General features: G+C 42.1%; 1 protein-coding gene across 1 annotated transcript; it reads left to right on the top strand.

Moving 5' to 3' along the window:
• The first annotated feature begins 835 nt into the window (after positions 1-835).
• LOC108874243 (bone morphogenetic protein receptor type-2) lies at positions 836-25,572 on the top strand. The gene is made up of 19 exons (XM_018662696.2): positions 836-1,111; positions 2,922-3,122; positions 6,031-6,210; positions 6,321-6,515; positions 7,114-7,221; positions 7,322-7,413; positions 7,697-7,930; positions 9,458-9,572; positions 12,165-12,325; positions 12,414-12,561; positions 14,023-14,159; positions 14,431-14,567; positions 14,695-14,887; positions 14,970-15,069; positions 15,621-15,700; positions 15,795-15,911; positions 16,000-16,203; positions 16,786-17,974; positions 20,076-25,572. Exons 2-19 carry the CDS (start codon positions 3,047-3,049, stop codon positions 20,396-20,398), a joined length of 3,789 nt encoding a protein of 1,262 aa, XP_018518212.1. The 5' UTR covers positions 836-1,111; positions 2,922-3,046; the 3' UTR covers positions 20,399-25,572.
• The last annotated feature ends 515 nt before the right edge of the window (positions 25,573-26,087 follow it).

Raw genomic sequence — 26,087 nt, 5'->3', positions numbered from 1 at the left:
TCAGGCTGATAGAACAAATAGGAGGAAGGTTTCAGCTCAAAGGTTCAACTGAGGGTTTAAATTCATTTAAGTCTCCCTGTGTCCGTGTTGGTCAGACAGGAGACAGGAAGTGGAGGACAGATGACTTCAAAATAAGAGCAGTTTTTGATACTACTTACTGACCAACAACACGATGAGAATAAATTATAATGAAGGGGAAACAATTAGGTGAATATTTAATAAACATATACATGCACTTGCAAAGAGATGCAACAATTTATATTAAAAGATAAATAATAAAAACAGAAAAGGTGAATGAATATAAGGTGAAACAAAGAGCAGATAAATAGTTTATATATTTTATTTTCCCAAGATACGTTAGTAACAATTGATGCCATCTCTCTCTCTCTCTCTCTTATTAATTTTAGGCTGCTTTAATTTTCTCTTTGGATAAAACTCATCTTCATGTCCTTCGTTGGAGTGAATATTTTAATCTATTATCGTTAACAGCATGAATGTAACAGTTTCAATCATGTGATAAAAAAACAAAAAACAATGTAAAATGGAACAAAACAAGAAAAAAGACAGAATAATCATTCAGGATAAACAGGAAGACTAAAGTGTTCAGTTGTGCTGGTTTGTGGTCAGATTCTGTGTCGTCATCAAGTTTAGGGCTGACAGGAAGTGACGACATAATCTCTGAGCGTTAAAAACAGATGATTTAGTTTTCCTGAACCTTGATCTAGAGCAGAAATAATAATAATAATAATAATAATGATGATGATGATATTTAAGACCGTGTTTTTCAGTCACATATCTGCTGGGGCTTTTATTTTCAAAGTGCAGTCCGGAAGCTCAGTGTCTGCTCGTGTCTTTTACTTTGACAGTCTGGATGTGGCCGCAGAGCAGCGGAGCGCAGCTTCATTTCTGCGCATTTTCTGATTCTGCTGAACGAACCCGCAGCTGGATCCGGATCAGCACCGGAGACGAGGATCCGGACCGGCTCAGACCGAACCGAGCAGAGTCGAACTGAGCCGAACCAAGCCTGGGCCAGAATAAGAACCTGAACTAACAGACAGAGACAGACGGGCTTCATCTCCTCCTGCAGAGCCGAGCGGAGTCTTCCTCACCGGTATGAACCCATCTTATTACACACACGTTACCGGGAGACTGGCCGGTGTATATGTGCGTGTGTGTGTGTGTGTGTGTGCGTGTGTGTGTGTGTGCGCGCGCGCGTGTGTGTGTCTGCCACTCCCTTCCAGCCTCAGCTCTAATAACGATGCTGTTCAATGTACCTGCAGACAGAAGACAGGTGATCTCTGTCAGGAGCCCTGACACCGCAGCACACACACTGTATTCTATTCTATTCTATTCTATTCTATTCTATTCTATTATTATATTATTATTATGATGCAGGTGTGGAGGGTGTGATGCAGTGATGTACAGGTTGGTAATAAAGGGACAGATGGATCATGAAGGTCACTACTGAACCACAGACACTGTCAGGTCCTATAGAGGTGAAACTGCTGAGAGATACAGTGGGATTATTATATTAGCTATAGAGATATATAGAAATATTATGAAATACTGTTGCGTTTGTACAGTTTATAATGATAGTATATAAATATACATAGAAATATATAGATATATATATAGATAGAAATGTATAGAAATATTATAGTACACAATACATAAAGAATTTATATTGTTACAGAGATATTATAGAAATATTATAAAGATATTTACAGCAATTTGACATAGACACACAAATGAAAAGCAATATTATATAGATATTACTGCAATTTTATTTAGATACAGAAATTTATAGAAAGTTAGAGATCTAGAGATATCACAGTAATTTTTACATAGATACAGGAACATATAGAGATATTACAGAGAGATAGAGAAATTATAGAAATATTACACAGAGATTTAGTACAACAATTTAGTACACATATATTTTTGGAACATTATAGATATATTACAGCAATCTTATATAAATACAGAGATTTAGGAATATTAAAGAGATATTATAGAGGTATAGAGATGTATAGAAATATTACCAATTTTATAGACATTGGCATAGGTATTATAAATTATGTAGACATCTTGATATTGTAGAGATGTAATGGAGATATCACAGACATATTACAGGAGTTTTACAGCAGATGAAATACATTAGAAGTAGCAGACTGTTTATTGATGGTTAGTGTGTAGAAATATAATAAAATGATTTATTTATGAATGAAAATATTTAATGATTTGAATGATGAATTTTCGAGATCAATCTATGCCAAAAGTCCCAACATCCAAAGAAATATTTTAGAAATAATATGGGTTATTGCTGGTGAAAACATGATTACTGTTATACAACACAGAGTTACAGTGAAGTGTATTATTACAATAGCTTCTTTACTCGGGGTGTTATATAATAAAATTAACCTCAATATGTTTGAAACACTCTGAGGTCTGTATGAAGTTTCCATACTCACTGGTAATCAATTACAGCCTGATAGAGTGATTACTATATGGCATAAATATATCCTCAAATTAATTATGACGCCACTTTGTCTGATAGGAGAACAGGAACATAGATATTATATCATAAGTCCATTATCATGACAGCAGTATTTTGATTGTAGTAACATTTGAGATTAATTCTAAAGATATCAGAGGGTGAGGTTAAATATGAAACAAAGCCAGTGTGATAAAGAACTGTTACAGTTATAGGAATATTATAGAAATATGAGGGTGAGTCCTTCGGGCTCTTTGTCTAACATGAATATTATGAGATTATTAAACATTTAATATCTAGATCAGATTAAATTTATCAGCTCATGAAAGTAACAGAACCCACCTGTTCAACCGGGCCCGGGCACGGTACACATTTAAAACGAATACATCACGTGACAGTGGTTTTCCATGTGTGTGTGTTCTTTCAGAGGAGGACATGCTTTGTGTCCAGCTCCTTCAGGATCATCTGACCCAGGATCAGTGATGCTGTTTGCCTGCGTTTCACTGTTTGTGTGACGTCTACAGAGAGTCAAACCTGTCAGGTGGATCCAACATGGCCGCCGTACGTGGAGCTCTGTCAGCGTTCACAGTTTGTCTGTGCGTCCTGCTGCTGCTGCCTGCTGTGAATGGTCAGTTCAAACATCAGCACATCAGATCATATCATGTCAGTCCTCGTTCATTTAGCCTAGCTTAGCACGAAGAGTGGATGCATGGGGAATGTGTGAGCCTAGCTTAACGGAAAGACTGGAAGCATAAGTAAACTGGTAGCTTAGTTTAGTGGACACAGGGGAAAACTGTTAGCCTAGCTTAACACAGGGACAGGAAACAGGGGAAATTGTTAGCCTATCGTAACATAAAGGCTGGAAGCATAAGTAGTTAGCCTAGCATAGCACAAAGGCTGTAAACGAGGAAACTGTTAGCCTAGTTTAAAGCAAAGACTGGAAGCATGAGTAAACTGTTAGCCTAGCTTGACGCAAGGACTGGAAATAGGGGGAAACTCTTAGCCTAGCTTAACACAACACCTCAAACGGGGAAACTGTTAGCCTAGCCTAGCACAAAGGAAATTGTTAGCTTCATGTGTTTCCCCTGCTGTTGGTTGTCGTTGGTTTTAGCCTCCAATTGCTAACATACTATTGTTGCTAACACTTGACATGCAGCCGAGCCTGCGTCAGTCCTCACCTACTTTCAGCTCGACATAAGGAAGCAGATTGGAAGGACTTCAGTTCCCATCATGCTCTGGCTGCAGCTCACAGAAACATTAGAAAGCAACTCACACTCATGTTCAGTGAATTTACTCCTGCAGTGAAGTCATGACGCACACACAACCTCACATCCTGACTGTCTTATATAAACACTGGAACACACACACACACACACACACACACACACACACCACACACACTGTCGCCGTCCAGTCTGTGTCAGTTTGAGTGTTTTAGTTGTGATGTAGTTGATAAAACACAGACACACACACCCCACCTCTCATTGTGTGTGTGTGTGTTGTAATAGTCTAAACAGTGAGACTCTTCCTGGCTCCGACACAGTTTGGGGGGGGGGGGGGGCAGACAGATTCCTGTGAGGTGACGCCGACCCCCCCCTCGCCCCACCACCACTGTCACTGTGAAGGAATGTAGGATTTACTGGACTGGGACATTTACTGACCTGAACCAACTGAAACATGAGGGGTTCATCCTGAAGGTGGCGCTGCAGGAAAGTTCAGAGGCCAATCCTGTTGCCACGGCAACATGAAACCTCAAACGTGCGATGGACATTTGATTAAAAACCAAGTTACCTGTAACAGAATATCTCAGGTAATTACCCCTTCTCTAGAGTTGAACCAGTATTTAACTCTTGCTGTCGGAGCTGTGGCTGAGTGATACGACAATATAAAAACTGCTACGTCGTTTATATCGTGTCGTAAAATACCCTGTTCACGATGATTTTGTAGCAAAGACTCACAAAGACAGAAGGAGATAACAGCAGCCATTGCAACTTAAATCGGCACAGTCCAGAAACAGGCATTTGAGCTGAAACCATTCATTTTTGGGTGCAAAATTCACAAATAAAACAGAAACAGTCCTTTCCAAAATGTGGTACATCATGATATGAAATGATTTTTATCTTTATATGAGACTTTGGTCATATTGTCATTGGTCACTAGCTGGAGCTAGTTTTGCTAATTGTATTTTGCATTATCACCTGTGACCTGTTTGGTTTGTAAAATGTGAGATAACTGTCGTCACAGTTACCCATAAGTCCCGGCGACGCCCTCGCAGTCCAGACCCCACAGTGATTCAGTTCACTCTGATTTAAAAAGCAGCAATTTGTCACAAATCTGCCAAATCTGAGGTGGTAACACACACACACTCTGTTTCCTTTTTCTTTTTAATGTAAACTGAGTAAGAAGAAAATGTTTATTCCTCTGGTTGTCCTCGTGTGTTGTGGAGAATCTGAATCTGATTCAGCTCCATTAAACCAAACTTGATGAAAACTTTGTTGTGCGCTCGTCCTGTGAGCTGAGGAGACGTGATGTTGGGACATTGGATTAACAGTGTTGTTGTTGTGCCGCCTGAGGCTTGGCCCTCGCTGCTGCTCGCTGCTCTCAGCTCTCACGACGCCACAAAAACGACAAAATGCATCATTATTTGTAGCTGTCAGACTCTTCCAGGCTCTGAGGTCAGTGTGTGTGAGACTGGGTTCACGTGGTCAGCAGTGGTGGACGAGGTACTCTGATTATTTACTGTATTAAAAGTACTAATACACAGTGTAAGAAATACTCTACTGCTACAAGTTGAATTCCTGCACTGGCAGCTTTATGGATTTCTACAGAGACAGAGCTTTTTATCAAAGAGTCAGATCCTTTTAGTTTAACCAGAAACACCTCTGTATATCTCTACCAGACTCCACTGACAAAAACAGGGATTTAACCAGGAGCTGCTGGAATACCACTGCCTCCATCTGTTAGTGTGTCTGTGTTACTGTGTGACTTTCAGTGGTGGAAGAAGTAATCAGATACTTTACATAATCAGGGGGTGGGGGGTCATTTCCACTTCCACTCTGCTCTCTTCCAAATTGCTTCCTCCTTCATGGAAGATTTCAGAGTGAAAACACTGTTCTGTAACAATCTGTAGAAACAGGACTGAACTTCAGCTGTTTTATTTCTCTTGGTAATGTTTTGTATTAGAGTCCAGTCCAGGGTTCAAACAGGTCTGGTCTGAAGTCTTAGGACTGGTCTGAGGTCTGTGGTCTGGTCTGAGATCTGGTCTGAGGTCTTAGGTCTTAGGTCTGGTCTTCAGTCTGGTCATAGACTGAGGTCTTAGGTCTACTGTCTTAGGTCTTGTCTGAGGTCTTGTCTGAGGTCTGGTCTTAGGTCTTGTCATAGGTCTGAGGTCTGGTCTTAGGTCTGGTCATAGGTCTGAGGTCTTAGGTCTAAAGTCTTAGGTCTTGTCTGAGGTCTGGTCTGAGGTCTGGTCTAAGGTCTGAGGTCTGGGGTCTCCCTCTGTTTTCAAACATACTGATGACTGAATGTATCTGCAGGTCTTCAGTCTGAGGAGAGGGAGTGTGCCTACACTGACCACCTGCAGGAGGCGGAGCCTCACAGCGGACTGACCAATGGAGTGGTGCGAGAGAACGGCACGGTTCGCTGCAGCAGCGGCTCCCGCTGCTATGGATTGTGGGAAAAAAGACCAGACGGTGAAATGCACCTGGTGAAGCAAGGTGAGAAACAGGTTTAAATCACACCTGGTCTGATTCAGTTAGTTGGATTAAACATTTGAACATTTAACACAACAACATTTAAAGGTTAAACATGTTTTTTTGTTGTACAGGTTGTTGGACTTATATCGGCGACCAGCAGGAGTGTCATGGCGACCGTTGCCTGGTAACGGCAACACCCTCTCAGATCCAGAACGGCAGCTACCGTTTCTGCTGCTGCAGCCGAGACCTCTGCAACACCAACTTCACCGAGGCCCCGCCCACCGCCGACACCCCGGCCCTGAGGCTGATGGACGACGGCCAGACAGGTGAGCGAGGTCGCTCTGTGGTGACCAGTCACTGAGCTTGTAGTGGTCACCTGATCGTGTTTTCAGTGTCACAGTTTTGTGAACACAATATCTCAGAAACACCTCAAAGGAATTTCTTCAAATTTGGTACAAACATTCACCTGGACTCAAAGATGAAGTGGTTAGAGTTTGGTGGTCGTAACTTAAGAATTCATCTCTTCATTAAGAGTCAAATTAATCATAAGAATGAGTTACCGACTGGAAAAATGAAGTAATTTCGTTGGGCTCGGAGTCTGAGTGGTTTCGTGGTTTTCATGAACAGAAAACAAAGACCGGTCCCACTCACTGAACTGAAACACCACATGTATATTACCCATGATCCCTTTCTCCTTCTGGAGCAGGAAGTGCTGTGGCCTCAACAAACACACTCGCTCCTCTCTCCCTGTTACAAGTCTGTGAACTCAGACAGTTCCTCCGTCTACAGGAGGTGAAATTAAATCTTTATTGATCTATGACAGAGTGAGTGTGTTTGCCGGTAAACCTCTGGCTCGTCCTTAAACTGAACCGATCGCACCGATGATGTCATGGCGAGGTTAACAGTGATGTCGTCCTCCCGCAGATCACCAGCCGCTGAGGCGGGAGGAGACGGCCCTCATCGCCCTGGTAACCGTCGCCATAGCAGCCATCCTGATCATGGCGCTGTTCCTGGGATACCGTATGATCAAAGGTACACACACACACACACACACACACTCTCTGAACACACACACACTGATAGTGCATTAGTGACGGTCGTTAACACCAGGTGTGTGTTTGTTTATGTTCAGGGAAACAGAAACACAGTCTGTCTGCACTGGACGTGATGGAGGCAGCAAACACAGAGTCCACCGTCGACCTGGACAATCTGAAACTGCTCGAGGTAACTCTCTTAGGACAGAATACTGAACAGGTCTACCAGGGACCAAAGACCAGAACCCACACAGGAAGTGACTGTTTACACTTTTGTTGTAAGTCAGTCATGTGACGACAAAGAGATGCAAAACAACCAGAAAACACCTTCAAATGATGATGGTCTCTGGGGTTTTGGTCCTATATTTCGTACTTTAAAAGTCTCATGACATCACTATGACATCACAATGACATAATCAGGGTTAGACCCCCAGACCTCAGCCTTGACAACTCTCCCCCCTCCTCTCTTGTAGCTGATTGGTCGAGGACGTTACGGCGCCGTGTTCCGCGGCAGCCTCAATGAGCGCTGCGTGGCCGTCAAACTCTTCAGCTCGTCCAACCGGCAGAACTTCGCCAACGAGTGCTCCATCTACTACCTGCCGCTGCTGCAGCAGCACGACAACATCGCCCGCTTCCTGACCGCCGACGAGAGGACGACGGCCGACGGACAGCCAGAGTTCCTGATCCTCATGGAGTACTACCCCCACGTAAGACACAGAGTTAAACACGCCACAGCCTTATTATCACATTGAGTGTGTGTTCGTGTTGCGGCTGTAATGAGCTGTGCAGCCTGCAGGAGGCGCTGACAGCAGTTTACACAGCTCAGTCGTCTCAGTGAGGCTCACATCCACGACTCTCTGACTCCATTAGTCTTGTTATTGTGCTGGAAGAAGACGGCGCCTTCACTCCTGCTTCCTGTCTGGAGCCACCAACCACACACACACACACACAGTTACACACACAGAGTTACACACACACACATGCATACACACAATTACACACACACACACACACACACACACACACACACACAGTTACACACACACACACACACACAGTTACACACACATCGTAAATTAAATCCTTGTTATCACTATCTCTCATTCACAAACACAAAAACTTCCTGTTTATAACCACACACTATGTACACAGTGTTACACACACACACACACACACACAGAGACACAGTGTAATGTCTGGCTGGTTTACTGCATTCCTCTGCAGCGATCAGACAGTAATTACCAGCTTAACTGTCTGCTCACACACACACAGACACACACACATCTATCAGCCTGTGTTTAATGTTTGATGTGTTTCTTGTGTTTACATTCACAGACACATGGCAGCTTTAAAGATAATATACAGCATACTGTTTATATTGATGAATGAAAGTGTTGGGAATATCAGACACCATTACATCAAACACTAACAACACGACAGTTTGTTAATGTCATCGTACTGTACATACTCACCGTCCACTTTATTAGGTACACATATATAAATCAACACCATCCAGTACAACAGCTGTCCCTCATATTCTCCCTTTATCCAGCTTCAAATGGCCAGTTCTTGTTTAAACCTTCTGTTTGATGTTAATTAATCTACAACATCGTCGAACAACACGACAGTTTGTTAATGCCATCGTACTGTACTCGCTTCCTCTGTGGATGATCCAGAGTCTTTTAGATCTGACGAGTGGAAACCTTTCAGTTTCCTCGAGTCACCAAATGAGAGTGAACGTATCTGCAGACACTGTCAGACTGAGGTTAGCTACATGTCGGGGAATACAGCTGACTGCTTTTGTACTTTATTATCCACCTGACTGTTTTTAATGGTGCCACCACCTCTGGTTAATGATGGTCATTCCAGTCGGACATAGAAGACCTCCTTCACTCTTCCCTCTGTCCACGATGCGGACGTTATTGTCGTCCCTTCTCCTTTAGGTGTAGATGAACGGCTGAGTCTTGTCCTGGTTGACTGTTTGGTCTCTGCCATGTTCAGGTCTGAGCACTCCTCCCTGCATTGTACAGCATGTACAACATTGTTCAGCGTGTCCTTGCGATGAACCAGTTTCTGTCTGAGGGTGTTGCTGGAACTGAAGTGCACTGGGACAACGATGTTGTTCTGTTCCTCACTGGTTGATGTCCGAGGTTCTTTTCTGTGTCTCTTCGCTGACTTGATGAAGGCCCAGTTCAACAGTATTTACTCTAACCAACTCTCTCTCCGTCCGTCAGGGCTGTCTGTCTCGGTACCTGTCTCTCCACTCAGTGGACTGGTTGACCTGCTGCAGGATGACTCATGGTGTAACCAGAGGACTGGCCTTCCTTCACACTGAGCTCTACAGAGGAGGTAAACACCACCTCATTATTTATTCTGTCAAATACATCCCCTCATTTTTTAAAAAGGTTTAGTCATGTCCTGAAACTCCCCGTGGTTTTTGGATGGACCTCAACATGGGGGCGTAGAAACATGGCTGGCAGTGACTGACTGAGGGATGGAGTTACTCCATTGGTCGATCAGTCGTTGGACTGTTCCCATTGGTCATTGCTCTGTCAGAATGATTTGTCGCGAGCACTTTCTGATCAGTGCAACTTGTGTCTGTCTACCTGCACACGTCTATTGTGTTCAACTCAGTTTAGATAAAACTTTAACCACATCTGTAACACATCAGAAAGTTCCCATAGAAACCACATTCACATAGTTAGGTGTGCTGACCAACTGTTCTCACAGTTAACTTCATCAAACACATTGATTACCTGAGGATTTGATAGCTGCAGACAGTTGCGTAGAATAAATCAGATGTTTCAGGTGTATTTTCTCCTCCTCCTACTCCCTGTGCCGAGTCTCTGCCAAGAGCTCAAAAACGACTTTTACAGGACTCACGCAAGAATGAAGTTATTTAAATATTCTATTTTGATATCAAGAATTTAAAAGTCTCATCAGCTCAGGAGGGCGTCTTTCAAATTCGATTTCTTCATACACTTTACACACCACACTGAAACAGTGTTAAGATTGAAGCAGCACATGTCTGCCATCTAGTGGTGGAAAGTGGTAACAAGCTTTGGCACTCTATCTGGAGCTATCGTCTGTTTCTTTCAGTTTTGTTGCATGTCGCAATTTTTGCGACTTTGGCGCTTAAAGGGTTAAAGGGATGTAAAATCTTGCACATGCTGGAACAGCTTGGGCAGCGTCATAAAAGAGGTTCAGTTCTGCACATGTGCTGATTTTGATGCATGTGCAGACCAGACCTTCCAGGTATGAATCAGGCACTGATGGGAGCAATGCATCGATGTGGCTGCCATATTGGTTATTCATACTGAAATGGCAGTACTGCATTTAAAATATGGCCTATATGATGTTGGTCTATCTTTGTTTTTCATTGTGTAAAACACGTTTTGATCATGTTTGATTTGTCATCCTGTGAAACAAACTGCTATAAACAGGAACATTAGCAGAGTGTTCACGACTGTTGATGCGAGGAGCAGCCATCTTGGATTCTGATGTTGGGATTGGTGGGGTTGCTCCGACTTTCTGAGTTGGAAATCTGACTTCAGGGGGCGTTCAGGTTCAAACTTCTGAGTAGGAATACAGAAATTCTGACTTCTGAGAATAGTTGGAACGCAGAGTAAATCCTTGTTCATAAATGTTATAATGTTCAGTTCCCTCTCTTTTTTGAATATGGTGGACAAAGTAATAATAACCTCCACAATGATCACACAATTGAATCAAGTCCACAACAAAAGCTGAACATTATCAGTTTTATGAAGGAGGATTTATTACAGGACTGTTGTGTCAGACTTTGGCTTTAATAAACACATAATATACATTATAGCTCCGTACCTGGTCTTGTTATCAAACCAACAGAGGGAAACCGAGACTTTGTTGTGAAGTGGATCACTGATGTGTTTTATCGCAGGACTGTTCAGTGTTGTTTTGATTAGATTTAATCAGAAGAAGAAATAAAGGATATCATCAGACGTTTAAATATACACACATGAATCTCTTAGTGCATTTGAAATAAACTGTGTTTCTCTGATGTGTTTCTATTTTGAGCACCAGAGTAAAATCTGTAGTCGGTCAATTTTTACTCTCTAGACTGTTTCTACTCTCACTCTGTTTTTTTCAGTTGGAAAGCTCCAGTGAACCAACACACACACACACACACACACACACACACACACACACAGACACAGTCCGACACATAATAAAGATAATTTCTCACAGACATGAGACAGTCACTGCTCCCCCTGGTGGTGAAACTGTAAATCATTTCTAGAAACTGTTTTTATGAAAACTAACCAGTGATTATTTGAGTTTCTGTTGCTGCAGTGATAGTGAAAACAGATCAGCTGCTCTTACTGATCAAATAATTAAATCAATAAGAGAGGCTGATCAGTAATCTCTCTCCCTGTATTTGTATTAGTGTAGAGTTTACAGCTGCATGTATGGAAGCTGAGAGCAGTAAAAAGAAAAAAAAAGAAAAAAGAATTTGGGTTCTTGAGGGTAACAGGATGAATATATTTTATTTTTATGAGGAAACTAAACAATGTTCTTTTGATTGTAATTATCATATAATAATTAGCGTATTGCATAATTAAAAAACAAAAGCAGATTTTCTTAAGGTCAACAACAGGACAAATACCTTGTTTTATGAGAGAGGTAAGTAAAGGTAATGTTTGGTAGGAAGGGTAGAATGAGGATTTACCTTCAAGAAGGTAAATATCTTACCTTCACCAGGAAAGATGAAAGGAAAAATAAAATTCTCAATAACTGGAAAATTATCTATTTCCATTGTAATAAATAAATATCAAATGTTTTGCATTTCCTCTGAGGTAACACATCATCCTCACACAGTACAGGAGAAAGATCGGTATGGGTTCGTATTTTATTTGTTTTTATCTGTGCAGGAAAATGACTTGTCTCTGCTCTGTCTCCTCTCAGATCAGTATAAACCAGCTGTGGCCCACAGAGACGTGACCAGCAGGAACGTTCTGGTCCGAGCTGACCTGTCCTGCGTCCTCGCCGACTTTGGTCTATCCATGAAGCTGACGGGAAACCGGCCCTGTCGCCCTGGAGACGATGACACCATGGCGATATCTGAGGTCAGGTCGTGTGATGATGATGATACTGATGATGGTTCAGGGGTGAAGTAAATCAGAAGGTAGAGTTTAAAGGTCTGGGTGTCTACAGGTGGGGACGGTGCGGTACATGGCTCCGGAGGTCCTGGGCGGAGCTCTGAACCTCAGGGACTGCGAGTCAGCGCTGAAGCAGGTGGATGTTTATGCTCTGGGTCTGCTCTACTGGGAGAGCTTCAGGAGGTGCTCAGACCTGTTCCCAGGTGACCCAACACTGCAAACAAACAGCAGGTTACACAACATATCACACTCAACTGCAGCCCTCAGCTTTATCATTGCCCCGAAGAATGTTCGGTTTGTAGCAAGTCTTCGATACAGAAGAAGATCACACAGGAGTGTCACATAAATACAGATATTAAGGATCTGAAAGGTAAATGGACTGCGCTTGCTTTTCTAGTCTTGTCGACCACTCAAAGCACTGAAGGAACAGCCATCTGGGGATATTTGGGAGTTTGGTATCTTGGTAGTCAAGCAGGGTATTCCAGACGTTCCACTCCCCAGGTCCTTCTGGCTTTCCCAGGCCAAATCCATCCATCCATCCATCTATCTATACCACTATATACCACAATCCCGGCTGACATTGGGTGAGAGTTGGAGTACACCCTGAACAGATTGTTAGTCCATTGCAGGACCATTTCCAGACCAAATGAGATGTATAATCTCTCCAGTGAGTCCAGTGTGTCTCAGACAGTGTAACTTAAATACAGATATAGTTAGCCACTTAATGTGCAATAACCCACCTGGACACTCAATAACCTTATCCTCCGCCACAGTGCAATAATTTAATTTAATTTAACCACAGGCCATATACAGTTCTCCATATTTATTTATCTTATTTCATTCTTCTTCTTATTCTATTTAGAGTTTGTATATTTAGTTAGTTTACAGTGTTTTTTTTTTTTATCCTATTAAGAGTTTACTGTTTATTGTTTATTTCTTTATTCTATTCTCTATACCTGTTTGCAAGCAGCTGCTGTTGTTGTTTGCAAACTGTCCTGTGTGCTGCTTCTGTCCATATAAGCTGCTGGAAACATAATTTCCCTGAGGGAGTCATCCCAAGGGATCAATAAAGTCTAGTCTAAGTCTAAATCTAAGTCTAAGATATTAAGGATGTGGGAGGTAAATGGATTGCACTTCGGCACTTTCCTAATCTTGGTGACCACTCAAAGCACTGATGGAATAGCCATCAGGGACATTTTCCAGGTCCTTCTGGCATTCAGAATCCAGTCGATCAGCTGGTAGGAGACCAGTTGGACATGCCTAGTAAACCTTAAATGAAGGTGTCCAGGAGGCATCCTAATCAGATGCTCACCACCTGCAAAGCTAGCTTTTTTTTTCTTTTTTTTTTTGGCTTGCATTAGTGTATATTTTTGGAAGATTAATCAGCAGAATGAGCTGTGATCAGCTGTTGTCAGTGTATCCATGGACACTGGATCACTGTGATTCTGAATGTTCTGCAGCCTCTGTTTTATTCTGGATGGACATCACAGATAATGATATCCTCAGGAAGTGGAAGTCAGACTGAATCAAATCAACATGTGTTTCATTTGACTCAGGTGGCAGCAACCAGTCAATCAAATCATCAGCCAAACTACAACAACTAACTTCCTTTTGGTTTTAAAACAAATTATCAACAGACCTACATTTTATATCCATGTGTTCAGGTGAAACTGTACCAGAGTACCAGCTGGCGTTCCAGGCGGAGCTCGGGAATCATCCGAGCTTTGAGGAGATGCAGATCCTTGTTGCCAGAGAGAAATACAGACCCAGATTTCCCGAAGCGTGGAAGGAGAACAGCCTGGTTAGTGTTAGTGTTCTCACCTGTCGGTGCAGGTGCAACTCAAAGATACACTCAGTTTGTTAATGTGAAAAGTAAAATCTGCACATCTCAGAGTTTACCATCGATGTCCTGAAGCTCGCTGCCTGACTGAATTCAGGGCATGAATGTTTCCCAGATTGTTTATTGTTAAGTTTAAATAAATGCATTTGCTGTAAATGTTATTTTGGGTTGTAGTAATGACAGTAGTACTCTGATGTTGTCTTTGTGTATTTGTTTACTTTTGTGTTTTCAGGCGTTACGTTCCCTGAAGGAGACGATGGAGGACTGCTGGGATCAGGACGCTGAAGCTCGACTCACCGCTCAGTGTGCAGAGGAGAGACTGTCTGAACTCACACTGCTGAGTACACACACCGCCATACAGAACCACAGGTATACACACAACCATGGCAATACACCACTGCAGGTATACACACTGTAAATAAAGGCCCACTTATTCCTCAATACCTGATTTCTCTCTCCCTCTCTCTCTCTCTCTCTCTCTCTGTCTTTCTCTCAGGAATCTATCTCATGGCCGCTGGTCTCCTCTGGTTGGCTCCGCCTCCTCCTACATTGAGGATCTGCAGGTGGGCGTGGTCAAAAATCTCCAGGGTGATGGCCACTCAGCATCTCTTGTTAAGATCACCACGAGTGGAGCAGAAGGTGCAGAGAAGAACAGGAACTCCATCAACTATGAGCGACAGCAGGCTCAGGTAGAAGTTTAGTAAGGTGTCAGTGAAAAACAAAGCAAACAGTTTTTTGTCATAGTCCTTCATCTCTCTGTCTTTCTGTCAGAGTCAAGCTCGGTTGTCCAGTTCAGACAGCAGTGTGTCAACCACAACCGCCCTGACACCTGCCACGGTCCTCTGCACCATCACAGAATCTGAACATGCCGGTAAGCCACGCTCTGATGTTTCAGATGCTTCAGAAAGCATGCTAATCATTGGCATGCTAACACTCACCAACTCATTCATTCTGAGAAGAAAGTGAACATCTGAACCACAATTCAACTCAATAGCTGTTGAGATACATGGCACCGGAGGAAAAGTCAGAGGATCCTCAAAGTCCTTAGGATTCATCAGCTGAGGAACATGAACATTAGTACAAAACTTCATGGCAATCAATCTAACAGTCGTCAAGATTTCAGTTAGACCATAGTGGCAGACTGAGCCACACCTGGTTAAAACCCAACCCTTCCATTGCCACTAAGGATTGAAGGTCACACCAGCTTTTACATCAGGAAAAAACTGGACTAAAATCAAAATAAATTCAACGTCATGAACAAGCGGCAATCATTGGAATTCTATTGGACTCACAATTTTAGTGTGAATGATTCAGTTTTAGTGGAAAATCCACATCCTTTTGACAAGTAACTAGTATTTCAACATTTATGTCAGTTGTGAAAACGTAAACATAAGTGTTGTAATTGTCCCTGCTGCCCTCCAGGTGGTGCTGTGCCCAGTGTCCCCGTCTGCCTGCAGCTGACAGAAGAAGACCTGGAGGCCACCAAGCTCGACCCAAAAGAGGTCCTCACTGTTAATTTGGTCTTTGCAGTTTGCACCAGCTTCAGACCACATCAGTCTCCAAACATCATTAACATGTCAACATCTGTCTCTACAGGTCGATAAGAACCTGAGGGAAAGTTCTGATGAAAACCTGATGGAACATTCACAGAAACAGTTCAGTTCAGAGCCACAAACCACCAAGCTGCTGTACCATCAGATATTACAAACCGAGGTAATAATACTAAGGTACCTCAGTGAATCACCAGTGTGGCTGTTGAATGTGCGCAGTAACCTGAGATCTCTTCCTGTGATTCCCTCAGGCAAACAACTCTGCGTCAACCCCTCAAGGTGAACTGAGTGGTGTTGCCATTGATAATCTTCCTTCCTCCTCCATCCACGCTCTCCCAAAACAGCAGAATCTGCCCCAGAGACCCACCAGCCTCCACCTCCTCCCCAAAACGAAGGAGACCACCTCGGCCTCGTCTCGACTTAAGCTGGGAAAGCTCAAGTCAAACCACAGACAGGTAGGATCTGATCTGATCTTTGATCATCAGTCATTTTCTGTAGACTTATTCATTGTGACCCTGAGAGAGGCTGGGCAGATCATTGTACAGCAAACCTTGGCAGTTTTCTGGAGAGCATATTGAATATCTTTCCATTGTCTGGTGATCAATAAAGGTTTGAAATGTGATTATCGGTGCAAGAGGGAATGCATTAACTTTGGAATCCGGTGTTCCCCTTTGCAACTTGGCCTGGCCCATTATAGTGTCTAGCTGAGCTGGGGAATCCACATTTCTGTAACTTAATTTTCCTCAAGCTTGTCCTGTAGGCCATTAATACTCAATTTTTGCATCAACCTTGATTGTCTTGCTCCAGAGCACATTTGGCTAATTCACATACTGTATGTCCAAGCTTTTAGTCACTGATGAATCCATGTAAAGCAATGTCAATCTGTTCTCTGGATATCTATAGCCTTAAGTCTAGGTTAGCCTAGAACTAACATCTGCTGATACTGCTCCCAGTCTGCTAAGATATCTGAAGACATGGAGGTTATTCCAAACTTCATATTTAACTGTATCACTAATTCAGACTGTACTGTATCTCAGGTGGAAACAGGCGTTGCCAAGATGAACACAGTAACAGTCGCCGCAGCTGCAGAGCCCCACCTGGTTACCACAGTGACCAACAACACCAGCACAAGAGGCAGTGGCACAACTGCGAACCCCTCGATAACAGTGGTCACCAGAGGCTACAATGCGGGGGTCCCCACCCTGGTGACGAATGGTATGATAGGCGGGGGTCGGACCAATCCAGCAGGACCACAGCTGGAAGACGAGGACAAGATGGAGGGAGGGATGATCGGAGGAGAAGACACCCATTTGAACTTACTCAACTTCAGTCCTGATGAACACGAACCACTGCTGAGGAGAGAGCAGCCACCTGCCGAAAGCGAACCCCCTCCACATCTGCATCATCAGTCACGAGCTGGAAACATCCTGTCAGGACGAGGTTCAAACTCTAACAACAACAACAACAGGATGGCAGTGGGATCAGAGGTCAAGATCCAGGGTTTAGAGGTTAAACCTGAAAGGATGACGGGTTCAGACGTCAGTCAGGGCAGGGACATCAGTCCTAAACCTGATCCACACCCTGCAAGTCATCAGATTAGTGGATCCCCTGCTGCACTACTTTCAAATCTGGAAGATAAGATTCTGCTTTCTGGTCCAGCAGGACCAGCTACACCTGGCCTCACCTTATCACCTCAGACCTGTCCCACTGCCCAGGATGGAGGCCAAGGCTCAGATACAGGCTCATGTCTCCAGAAAGCAACTGTTGCAGAACAGGTATCAGCCTCTGGACATACGCAGAATACAAAGGCTTATCTTGCCCACTCTACGGCTGCTGCTGAGCTCCCAGGCTGCAGAGATACAGATTCTGGCTCAACAAAAGTCCCAGGAACCCCAGCTTCAAAAGCACAAGATCCAGCCCCTGAAGTCTCAACCTTATCTTCAAAAGTTGAAATTTTAGATACCCAAACCTTTGCCCAGAAACCCTCAACTACAGAAATTCCAGCACTTGGAGTTCTTGCCTCAGATCCAGAAGCTCCAGTTGGGAACATGGAAGCTCCTCCTCTAGAGGTTCCAACCTCAGAGAATCCAGAACCCCCAGTTTTGGAATCTCAAGGTTCAGAAACCACAACTCTACGAGTTTCAGCCTTAGATCAGGTGGAACAGACCAAGGCCAGGAGGCCCGAGCGTCCCTGTTCTCTGGACCTGTCCTCATCCTGCATCTCAGGTAAGTCAAGATTAGATGTTTATGAGCTGTTGTAACAAATTGCCAAATTGTTAATTATGTCACATTTTGCACTCTGAATCTGCAGTCAAAGATATACTGCTCCCTGTTTCTTCAATAAGTTTATAATTTATAAGCATTTAACCAGGACTACGTGGTAACAAATAGCTTTTTATGATCATCAGACAGACATGAGAAGTGATGGCACTATGTCTGTTGAATAAACTGTTTGAAATTACTGGACAGTAATTTAAAACAGTGACTTTGACAGGCTATTGTTGCTAGTTAGTCATTCCCTGCTGTCACGGTGGAGGTTACTTTGCAGAACACAGTAGTGCTGGCCCTGCAAGTAGCACAGCATTTCATCAATAAGTTTCTGGCACCACCTAATTTGCCAACACACAGAAACTAATTTTACAGTCTGACTGGGTCCCACCTGCTGGGGGGGTGTGAGGGAAATCTTCTAAGCTGATGGAAGAAGGTTCAGGAGAGCCAGATGTCTTGGAAAGGAGTATTTATTGAAGCTTGATTGATCAAGGGGAAAACTGATGAGCAGTACAAGTTAACGCAGTGTAATGACATCCAAGTCTGAAGGATTCCTTCCTGGTAAACAGTATATAACTCCAGACTACACAAAGTCACACTTACTACACGTCCAAATGACATTATTCTTCATGGAACCACATCACATCCACACATTTAAGGACTCTACTGGGTGCCTCATTCTAAACATTATCTATGTCACTGCGTCACGTAGCTAACTGACCTTGAGACTGTTTGTTGTGGCTGTGGCCTCCTCCACCTGAGACTTAGCTCATCATATCTTCAACTACATGTGTAGGATTTGTGCAGCAACCTTGGTTGCTATGGCAGCTGCCAATGGGGATTGGGCAGCTGAGTCTTCACAGCTAAAGACAAACAATGCACTGTTACCTTGAGGGTCTGCTTCTAAGTGAACTCTGGAAACACTGTCTAAATGAATAACAGAAAAGAAACTCAGTGTCAGTAAAATTGCTTCACAGGGGACAAAAGTACCATAAAGTGAATATGCGTGGATACAGTGGCACAGAGTCCTGCAGAAACAGTAAAAGCTCTTAAAGTAATATGGTTGTGACTTGGGGTGTAACGATACATCGATCGACATCAATACATCGATCAGACAAGCGCAGAGACGCCAGCTGGTTTCGTCACAACCTTTATTAAGTGTGATAACACAGGCTGCTGTGGACTCCTGTATAGCCAACGCTGACACAAAAAACTCACTTTCAGCTTCAGATCATCTCCATACAAAGCTCACTGCTGATTACAGCTGGAAACATGTTTATTAACCCTCCAACTTAACAGTCTGAACAGCGTTTCTTCTCTAACCCAAAACCCACATGATGCATAACATCACAGTCCATCAAAATATAATCATTTATAAGATGCGCTTTTATTTTGAAATTCCCCTGGCACGTCTTTCTCTGCCTGAGAGCACACACCTCCAAACAAAATGCAAGCAGTGCTTCGGCAAGCAGCAAGAAAAAAGACAGTGAAGATATTGTCTTTCCTCTGGTGAATGAATCAGCGGTCTGGAAACATTTTGGATTTTTGAGAAAGGACGGGTCTACTGACAAGTCACATGTTGTGTTTCAGCCACTTGGAGATAAAATACTCAGGTTTACTCAATATCCTGCTTTAATGTCACAAATAGGAATTTAATGTTCTCTCAGTTTTCTGTTATAGAAGGTGACAAATGTAAAGCTCAATAAATCAGATTGTGGCACTTTATAGTGAACAGGATTTATCTATTTTTATTAACAGAGAAGATTGTTTTTTTTATTTAAATGTCTGGTTGAAGCTCAGGAATAAAAATGTCAGATGATATTTTAGTTGCTGTTTGTGATTTGATATAAATGGAAGTGATTGTGTTAAATCAGCAGATGATATTGTCTCATATCGAATCGAATCAAAATCGTATCACAGCAGACTTTGTGATGTTGGCAAACATCTAGTCGTTGTCCATTGAACTGATAATAGTTGTGACATCACCGTGATTTTAATTCTTTAAAGGTTACACATCCACCTAGTTTTCTAATATTGTTTCCTCTCCTCTACTCCTCAGATGACATTTCTCAGACAGATAATGGAAGTCTGAGTGCTTCAGGAGAGAAAATAAAACGTCGTGTTAAGACACCGTACACTCTGAAAAAATGGCGTCCAGCCTCATGGGTTGTTTCCACGGATACAGCTTTAGACCCGGACTTTGAGTTCAACACCAGTGGCAGTAGCAGCAGCCAGACCCACTTTTCTTCTGGTCTTCATAGAGCAGGAAGCGTTGGCCTCCCCAAAATCAACCAGTCAAAATCCAGCATGGCTGTCTTCTTGGTTGGCAGTGGAGCCACTGCGACCACAACCTCCGAGCCGGATGGGATGACCTGCTTCTAAAGTTGCAAAATTATAGATTTTCTTTTCTTAAAGGAGACTGGATTCTTTTTTTTTCACTTCTTTGTCTTCCTTATCTTTTGTTGTGGAAAAGAGATCACAGTCAGCCATGCCATTCAGCCTCCTCAGCACTAAACTGAACCAAATGCTAAACCAGAAACAAAGGAGGAACTGGTTCACAATAAAATGCTTTGATTTAACAACATCACAGCACATGAACTCCAACAGACTGTAGAAGCTGTTTATGAAATTCAAAAAGAGTTTGGGTTTGGATTTCTTATGGTGTCTACGTTTTCTTGATTCAGCCACTTTTTTAAGGATTGTTGCCAGATGGCCCTGTCCTGTTACCATTTGACCTCAAACTTTCAACTTGGACCATGCCTAAGTAGCGCAAATGCCCATAATGTCCAAAATCTATTTTTGTTGATGGTGTATAGAGGTAATGCCCTAATTTTACAATGATTGGCTCATGTTGCTGACTAGTTTTGTGGCTAATAGGTGTGGACACTTGTTTTTAGGTGGCCTCAACCCTAACAAACTAATTTTAAGTGAAGGAACCTCTTTTTGATATACCCTCTGACTCCTACTGACTTGCCTGTGGTTGACAGATGTGGCGTTGACCCTGCGTGGGAAACAACATTGGAGGAGCTCAAAAATCTCAGTTGGTGGTTACATAAAGATGGTCCTTTGTGGTAGGCCTTTGGACTCACGATAAAGGAGCGATTCCCTTACTCTTAGAGGACTGGGTCCCGTCACACCTAGTGGTTATGGCCAGCTGCTCGTGGATGTGGCCAATGATAACAACATTGTGCAGGGGTTCAAAAATCTCAGTTGGTTGTTGAGTGAAGACCATGGGGTCCCATGGACTCATCTGTGATTAGTAGATGTAGCCTGTGACTACTGGTTTACCTGACTGGAAGACTGAATTGCACAAGACTTCAAAATGTCTTTCTGTTGGTGTTTAGGTTAAGGGAGCTCCTTTGTCGTAGATATTTGGGCTTCAGCTGTGACTCGGCTTATAGATGGGGTGAGTCAGTGTGACCGGAGGGGATTTGTTCAAGTGAAATGTCAGATTTTTTTACGCACTTTAAACAAAGTTAGTGTTATTTAGGAAACTTACAAACCTTATGAAGGACAGCTTGTGCAATCACAGTAGTAACAATGAAGACATTTCTTCTCTCTGTTTGTGTTCTTTGTGTCTTTGTACAATGTCTAGTATGATTTGAAAAAGAGTTTTGCTTTAAACCCTGAATCTAGCTATGCAGTCAGCTCATGATGCCTCCTCCTGTTGACAATGTGTTTGGCTCAGATATATTAACAGATTGACAACATTACTGTCGGAGGATATTTATTACTTTAATTTGCACTTTCTTTTATGAACTGCCTTGTGAGGTCTCGCTGTGACCCACGATGTCAGGGCTGGAAGGACAGAGGAAGTCGAAAAGAGAAAGGAGAAGAAATCAAAAGAGACGAGCCACGGTTCTGTGGAGTTTATCAAACCTTGAAACCTCGGCCACGAACAACCTCCTCAGGAACCTTAACAACGCTGATGCAGGCTGGAGCACTCACAGTTTTTGTGAAGGTGAGCAGGAGATAAGGAAAGATGGGGAGCAGTCTGTCTGAACTGCCAGATGGAAGAAAGTGAAGGACTGAAACTGGACTGATTCGATCCAACAGACAAAATACGCCTTCGAACAACTCCAAAGCTGTCTTATTCTCATATTCTGCTGTTAGCCATCCAGAATCAGTTGGATTTTAAAAGTAGATTTAGGACAGAGCTCAAGCCTGCATTGAGATACCAGTTTCTGAGGAACACTGGTAAAACCTAAAGGTCTAGTGCTTTTTCTGATCATCTTACAATGTCAGACAGTGTGTTAGAAACTAACAGAAATTGTTAATTAAAGAACAATTTTAAGAACTTGCTGAAAATTGGCATAGTTTGATGAATTCAGCATCTACCCACATGATCCACAGCACTTTATTTTAGTATAACCACAGTATAAACTGACCCAAACTGCTTGCCATCCACCAGGTGTTAAAGACACTGAAAACTAGTTCTTTTAGTTCTCATAAAGTCCACGATTCTTTGTGTAAGTGGATCAGTTTATAACTGTTTATATTTTTATGTTGTTATTTGCAAGGTATATGCATTTAGTAGTACTAGTAGTAGTAGTTGTAGTAGAAGTCGAAGTTTTTTAAATTCCTGATTTTTTGAATGGAGTTTGGTGTGAAAAACTGGTGATCTAAAGACTGAATTATCAAATGGTGAAGTGTCACCCCGTTTTTGTCTTTTCCTATATTTATTCAAACAAAATCTTTATCTAAAACAATAAAACAGCAAAGTTTTTTTTCTTGAAAAAAGTGACTCAGTCACATTTTATTTAGAATGAGTGATTTTTATAAAGGCCAAGTTGTAATGATTTAGACTTGTAAATGTATGTATGTGACACACCTGTAACATTTAAACCTTTCAAGATGCTTTCTGTAAGTTTTTTCTATCACTACATAGCTAACGTTAGCATCAACAGCTGTTTACTCACCAAGAGCTTCAGCCATCATTGTATTTACATGACTAGAGGTTAGAATACGTCCTCTGGGCAGAGCAAATTCTTCATCCTCGCATGTTGGACTGAAGACAGACTGGCCGCTACAGTGACTCACTATCACAAATTGGTATTAGGGAACAGGCCAAGGCTAGCTGTTTCGCATGCTAACTTGTGTCGAAGAAAATAAGTGATGGAAGCAAAACAAGAGTAAACATTGGCGTTCCTTTCCCCTGCTGGACACAGCTCTTGCTGAGTGAAGAAATTAAATTTGATGCTGAACTCACAATGTTTCTTCTAGACTCGTGAGTAAAAAGCTGTTAATGCTACTGTTGGCTATGTAGCGATAGCAAAAATGTAACATAGCTTCTTACAATAAGTTATTAACATTTTGTAAGCCTTACAAGCATTGTTGTTTTCTGTCCTTTTCCTGTTCATTGTTCATTGTTTTAAATACAAATTTGCGTTAAATATTGTGACGCTAATATAATGAACTGCCATATAAACATTGTTATTTATATCATACTGTTATTTTGATTTTTTTGAATTTTAGATGCCTTATAAGATGAATTTCTGTTTTGTTATTTTTGTATTTTCTACTGTTTGTACTGTTTTTAGACATGCTAATATGTAAATGTGGATGTGCCCTGAGAATTACCTGTGTTACATCATGAAATGTGTGAGGGCAGATTTGTGTCGTGACCTGGTTCAGGGCTAACTGTGCTCCAGATCCAGGCCTGAGTGTAGATCTCAGACCAAACGTGGCTCATCTACAGCCACAAAGCTAAAACTGAAGTCTAGTGCCAGGTTGCAAACTGTTCCCTGGAACCAAGGCTAACGTATGAATTTTAAACAGTGATTTTATCTGCCTCTGATTCTTTCTTTATGGTATCTGAGAGTGATTTGAGAACTTTAGATGTTCAGACTGAGAACAAAACAAATTTTTAACCTGGCATCAAATTTTAACCCCAAACACCCAGTGTTCAACGTCACAGACATTCAGGTCAAACCTTGATGTAAAACTCAGCATTTCTTCTTCATTTCTTTTTTATTTTCCTTCAGTTTCTCTCTTCTTTTCCTCGCATCTCTGTTAGATCATGAATTTTAGGCAAACAGCTTTGGAATAAGCACAAACATTTTCATTTCTACAACTTAAGAGTTTTACCCAGTCTTTATAATGAGGTTCGTCCAGTTCTAGGGAATAATTTACCATCCAGTCATTGTTACTGTCATCCAGGTCAAAGTAGTCTTAAGTGCTAGAGCTGAAGGCAGCTGGACTTCTCTTAGGTTCCTTCTTCAGCTCCGGAGAAGCCTTGCAGATGAGAGGTGAAATGTCTTCAAGGAATCTAAAAGAAGTCCAGTTGCCTTCGACTCATAAGACCACTGTCCAAATCCCAAAAGACAATGTCATCATGTCTCTCATCTTCATTAGCAAACAACACATTTACCGATCAGCCTCCACATTGAAACCACCTGATATTGTGTAGGTCCCTCTCAGCCTCTGAGAGTGTCCTGTGATGTCTGGTACCAGGACACTGACAGTGGATTCTTTGGATCTTGTGGGTTCTGAGGTGGGGCCTCCATGAATCTGGCTTGTTCTGGATCATCCCTCTGAGTTTGGAGGCCAGGTCAACACCTTGGGCTCTTTGTCGTGTTCCTTGAGACATTTCTGAACAGTTTTTGTGGTGTGGTGGGAGCACTGTCTTCATGTTAGAGTTTTACTGAACTCGTCTTTCTCGAGGGTCGATCCTGAGATCTTCTGTGAGCTGAAATATTTTGTCACTGAACCTGTAAAATTTGCCTTGTTTCTGGGTCTGAACACTTATCCAGACTAATCTTGAAATGTGCCAGAAAGCGCCGTACACTGGTGGGTTATCCCTTTAAAGTCATTTACTGTAGCTTATATAGTCGTCATAATCCTCATCTACACGTCACCTGTACTATTACTACATTTATTATTAACAAATTTAACCACCTTAAGCTTCTTGCATGAAAATATCACACCACTAAACCGTCACTTGTATTATTTCTGATTATTTCTCTTTGGCTCATAAACTGTAGACATGTTTTAAAATTAATTTCATATCCTGGTTACTGTATGTAAAACAGAACAGATGCAGTATGAAGTATGGAGTCTCTGCCACGGCTAACAGTGTATTTGTAGATTTTAAAAAAACAAACAAACATAATATTTGACTGAAGTTTAACTGCTGTATGTCCTCTGGTTCTCACGATCCCGGGACGTTTGGATTTCCCCCATCTGTTGGTGAATATTCAATGTATTTCTTTGCTGATCCATGTGTATTTATGTATGATAGTTTACGGTAGTGTAAATACTCTGTATACATTATTATACATTGCATACTTTCATATGGGACCAGTTACCACCACTGTAAACAGCTAGTGTTGTATTCTGCTCAGCTCAAACCTCACAGTCCTTCTTACTGTTAACACATAGTATCTCTGTGCATACACACACACATACACAGTATACTCACACAAAGCATGTTGAACAGTCCTGCAGATTCTAAGTCAGAGTTTCATCCCAACATGTTGGATATCCATGTAGAGGAGATGTCATGAAAAATATCACATGCTTCAGTTCATCATTAAATAAAGTGCAGAGGATCCAGAGTGTCAGAGTGTTTCATTTAAAAAGTGACAGATTTGTGAATAGAATTTGTTGTGAAATTCTGTAAACAAAACTAATCAGGGAAATGATGTGTGAAACATCTCAGAACATAACTGAAGATGAGATATGGGTGAATTACACATGCCGAATTGAGGAGTGCATTATTGCTGTTTGTAATATGTTCTACCTTTCTAAATTTGATGGCCGCGGACATTTGGGGCAAGCAGGAAAATAATAAAGTGCTTAATTTTCAGTGGAGTTAGGCGTTGCTCATTATTGCTCTTAAGGTTTTGATGAGGCATGCCGAATTGAAGAGGCAATTATTCCTATTCACAAAGTAGATACATTGTTATCTACAAATTGTTTGCATTTAGCGGGAAGCAGCAAAAGTTAAACTTTTAAACGTAGTTTGGTGAGACACTCTCCTAAATATCACCGAATGTTGTTATAAGAGACATTTTAGACAGTGTACCGTTTCTACTTCTAAAATTTGTTCGGTGTTTGTCTTAAACGTCTG

This window comes from Lates calcarifer, unplaced genomic scaffold, assembly GCF_001640805.2.
Source record: "Lates calcarifer isolate ASB-BC8 unplaced genomic scaffold, TLL_Latcal_v3 _unitig_5266_quiver_761, whole genome shotgun sequence".
Classification (NCBI taxonomy): Eukaryota; Metazoa; Chordata; class Actinopteri; family Centropomidae; genus Lates; species Lates calcarifer.
This window is presented reverse-complemented; position numbering and strand designations above follow the sequence as displayed.

Bases quoted from the DNA above. Each gene is read 5' to 3' on its own strand.
- LOC108874243 (XM_018662696.2), top strand. From the start codon at position 3,047: ATGGCCGCCGTACGTGGAGCTCTGTCAGCGTTCACAGTTTGTCTGTGC. The intron at 6,516-7,113 runs GTGAGCGAGGTC...GTCCTCCCGCAG, and splicing joins GATGGACGACGGCCAGACAG to ATCACCAGCCGCTGAGGCGG. The intron at 7,414-7,696 runs GTAACTCTCTTA...CCTCTCTTGTAG, and splicing joins ACAATCTGAAACTGCTCGAG to CTGATTGGTCGAGGACGTTA.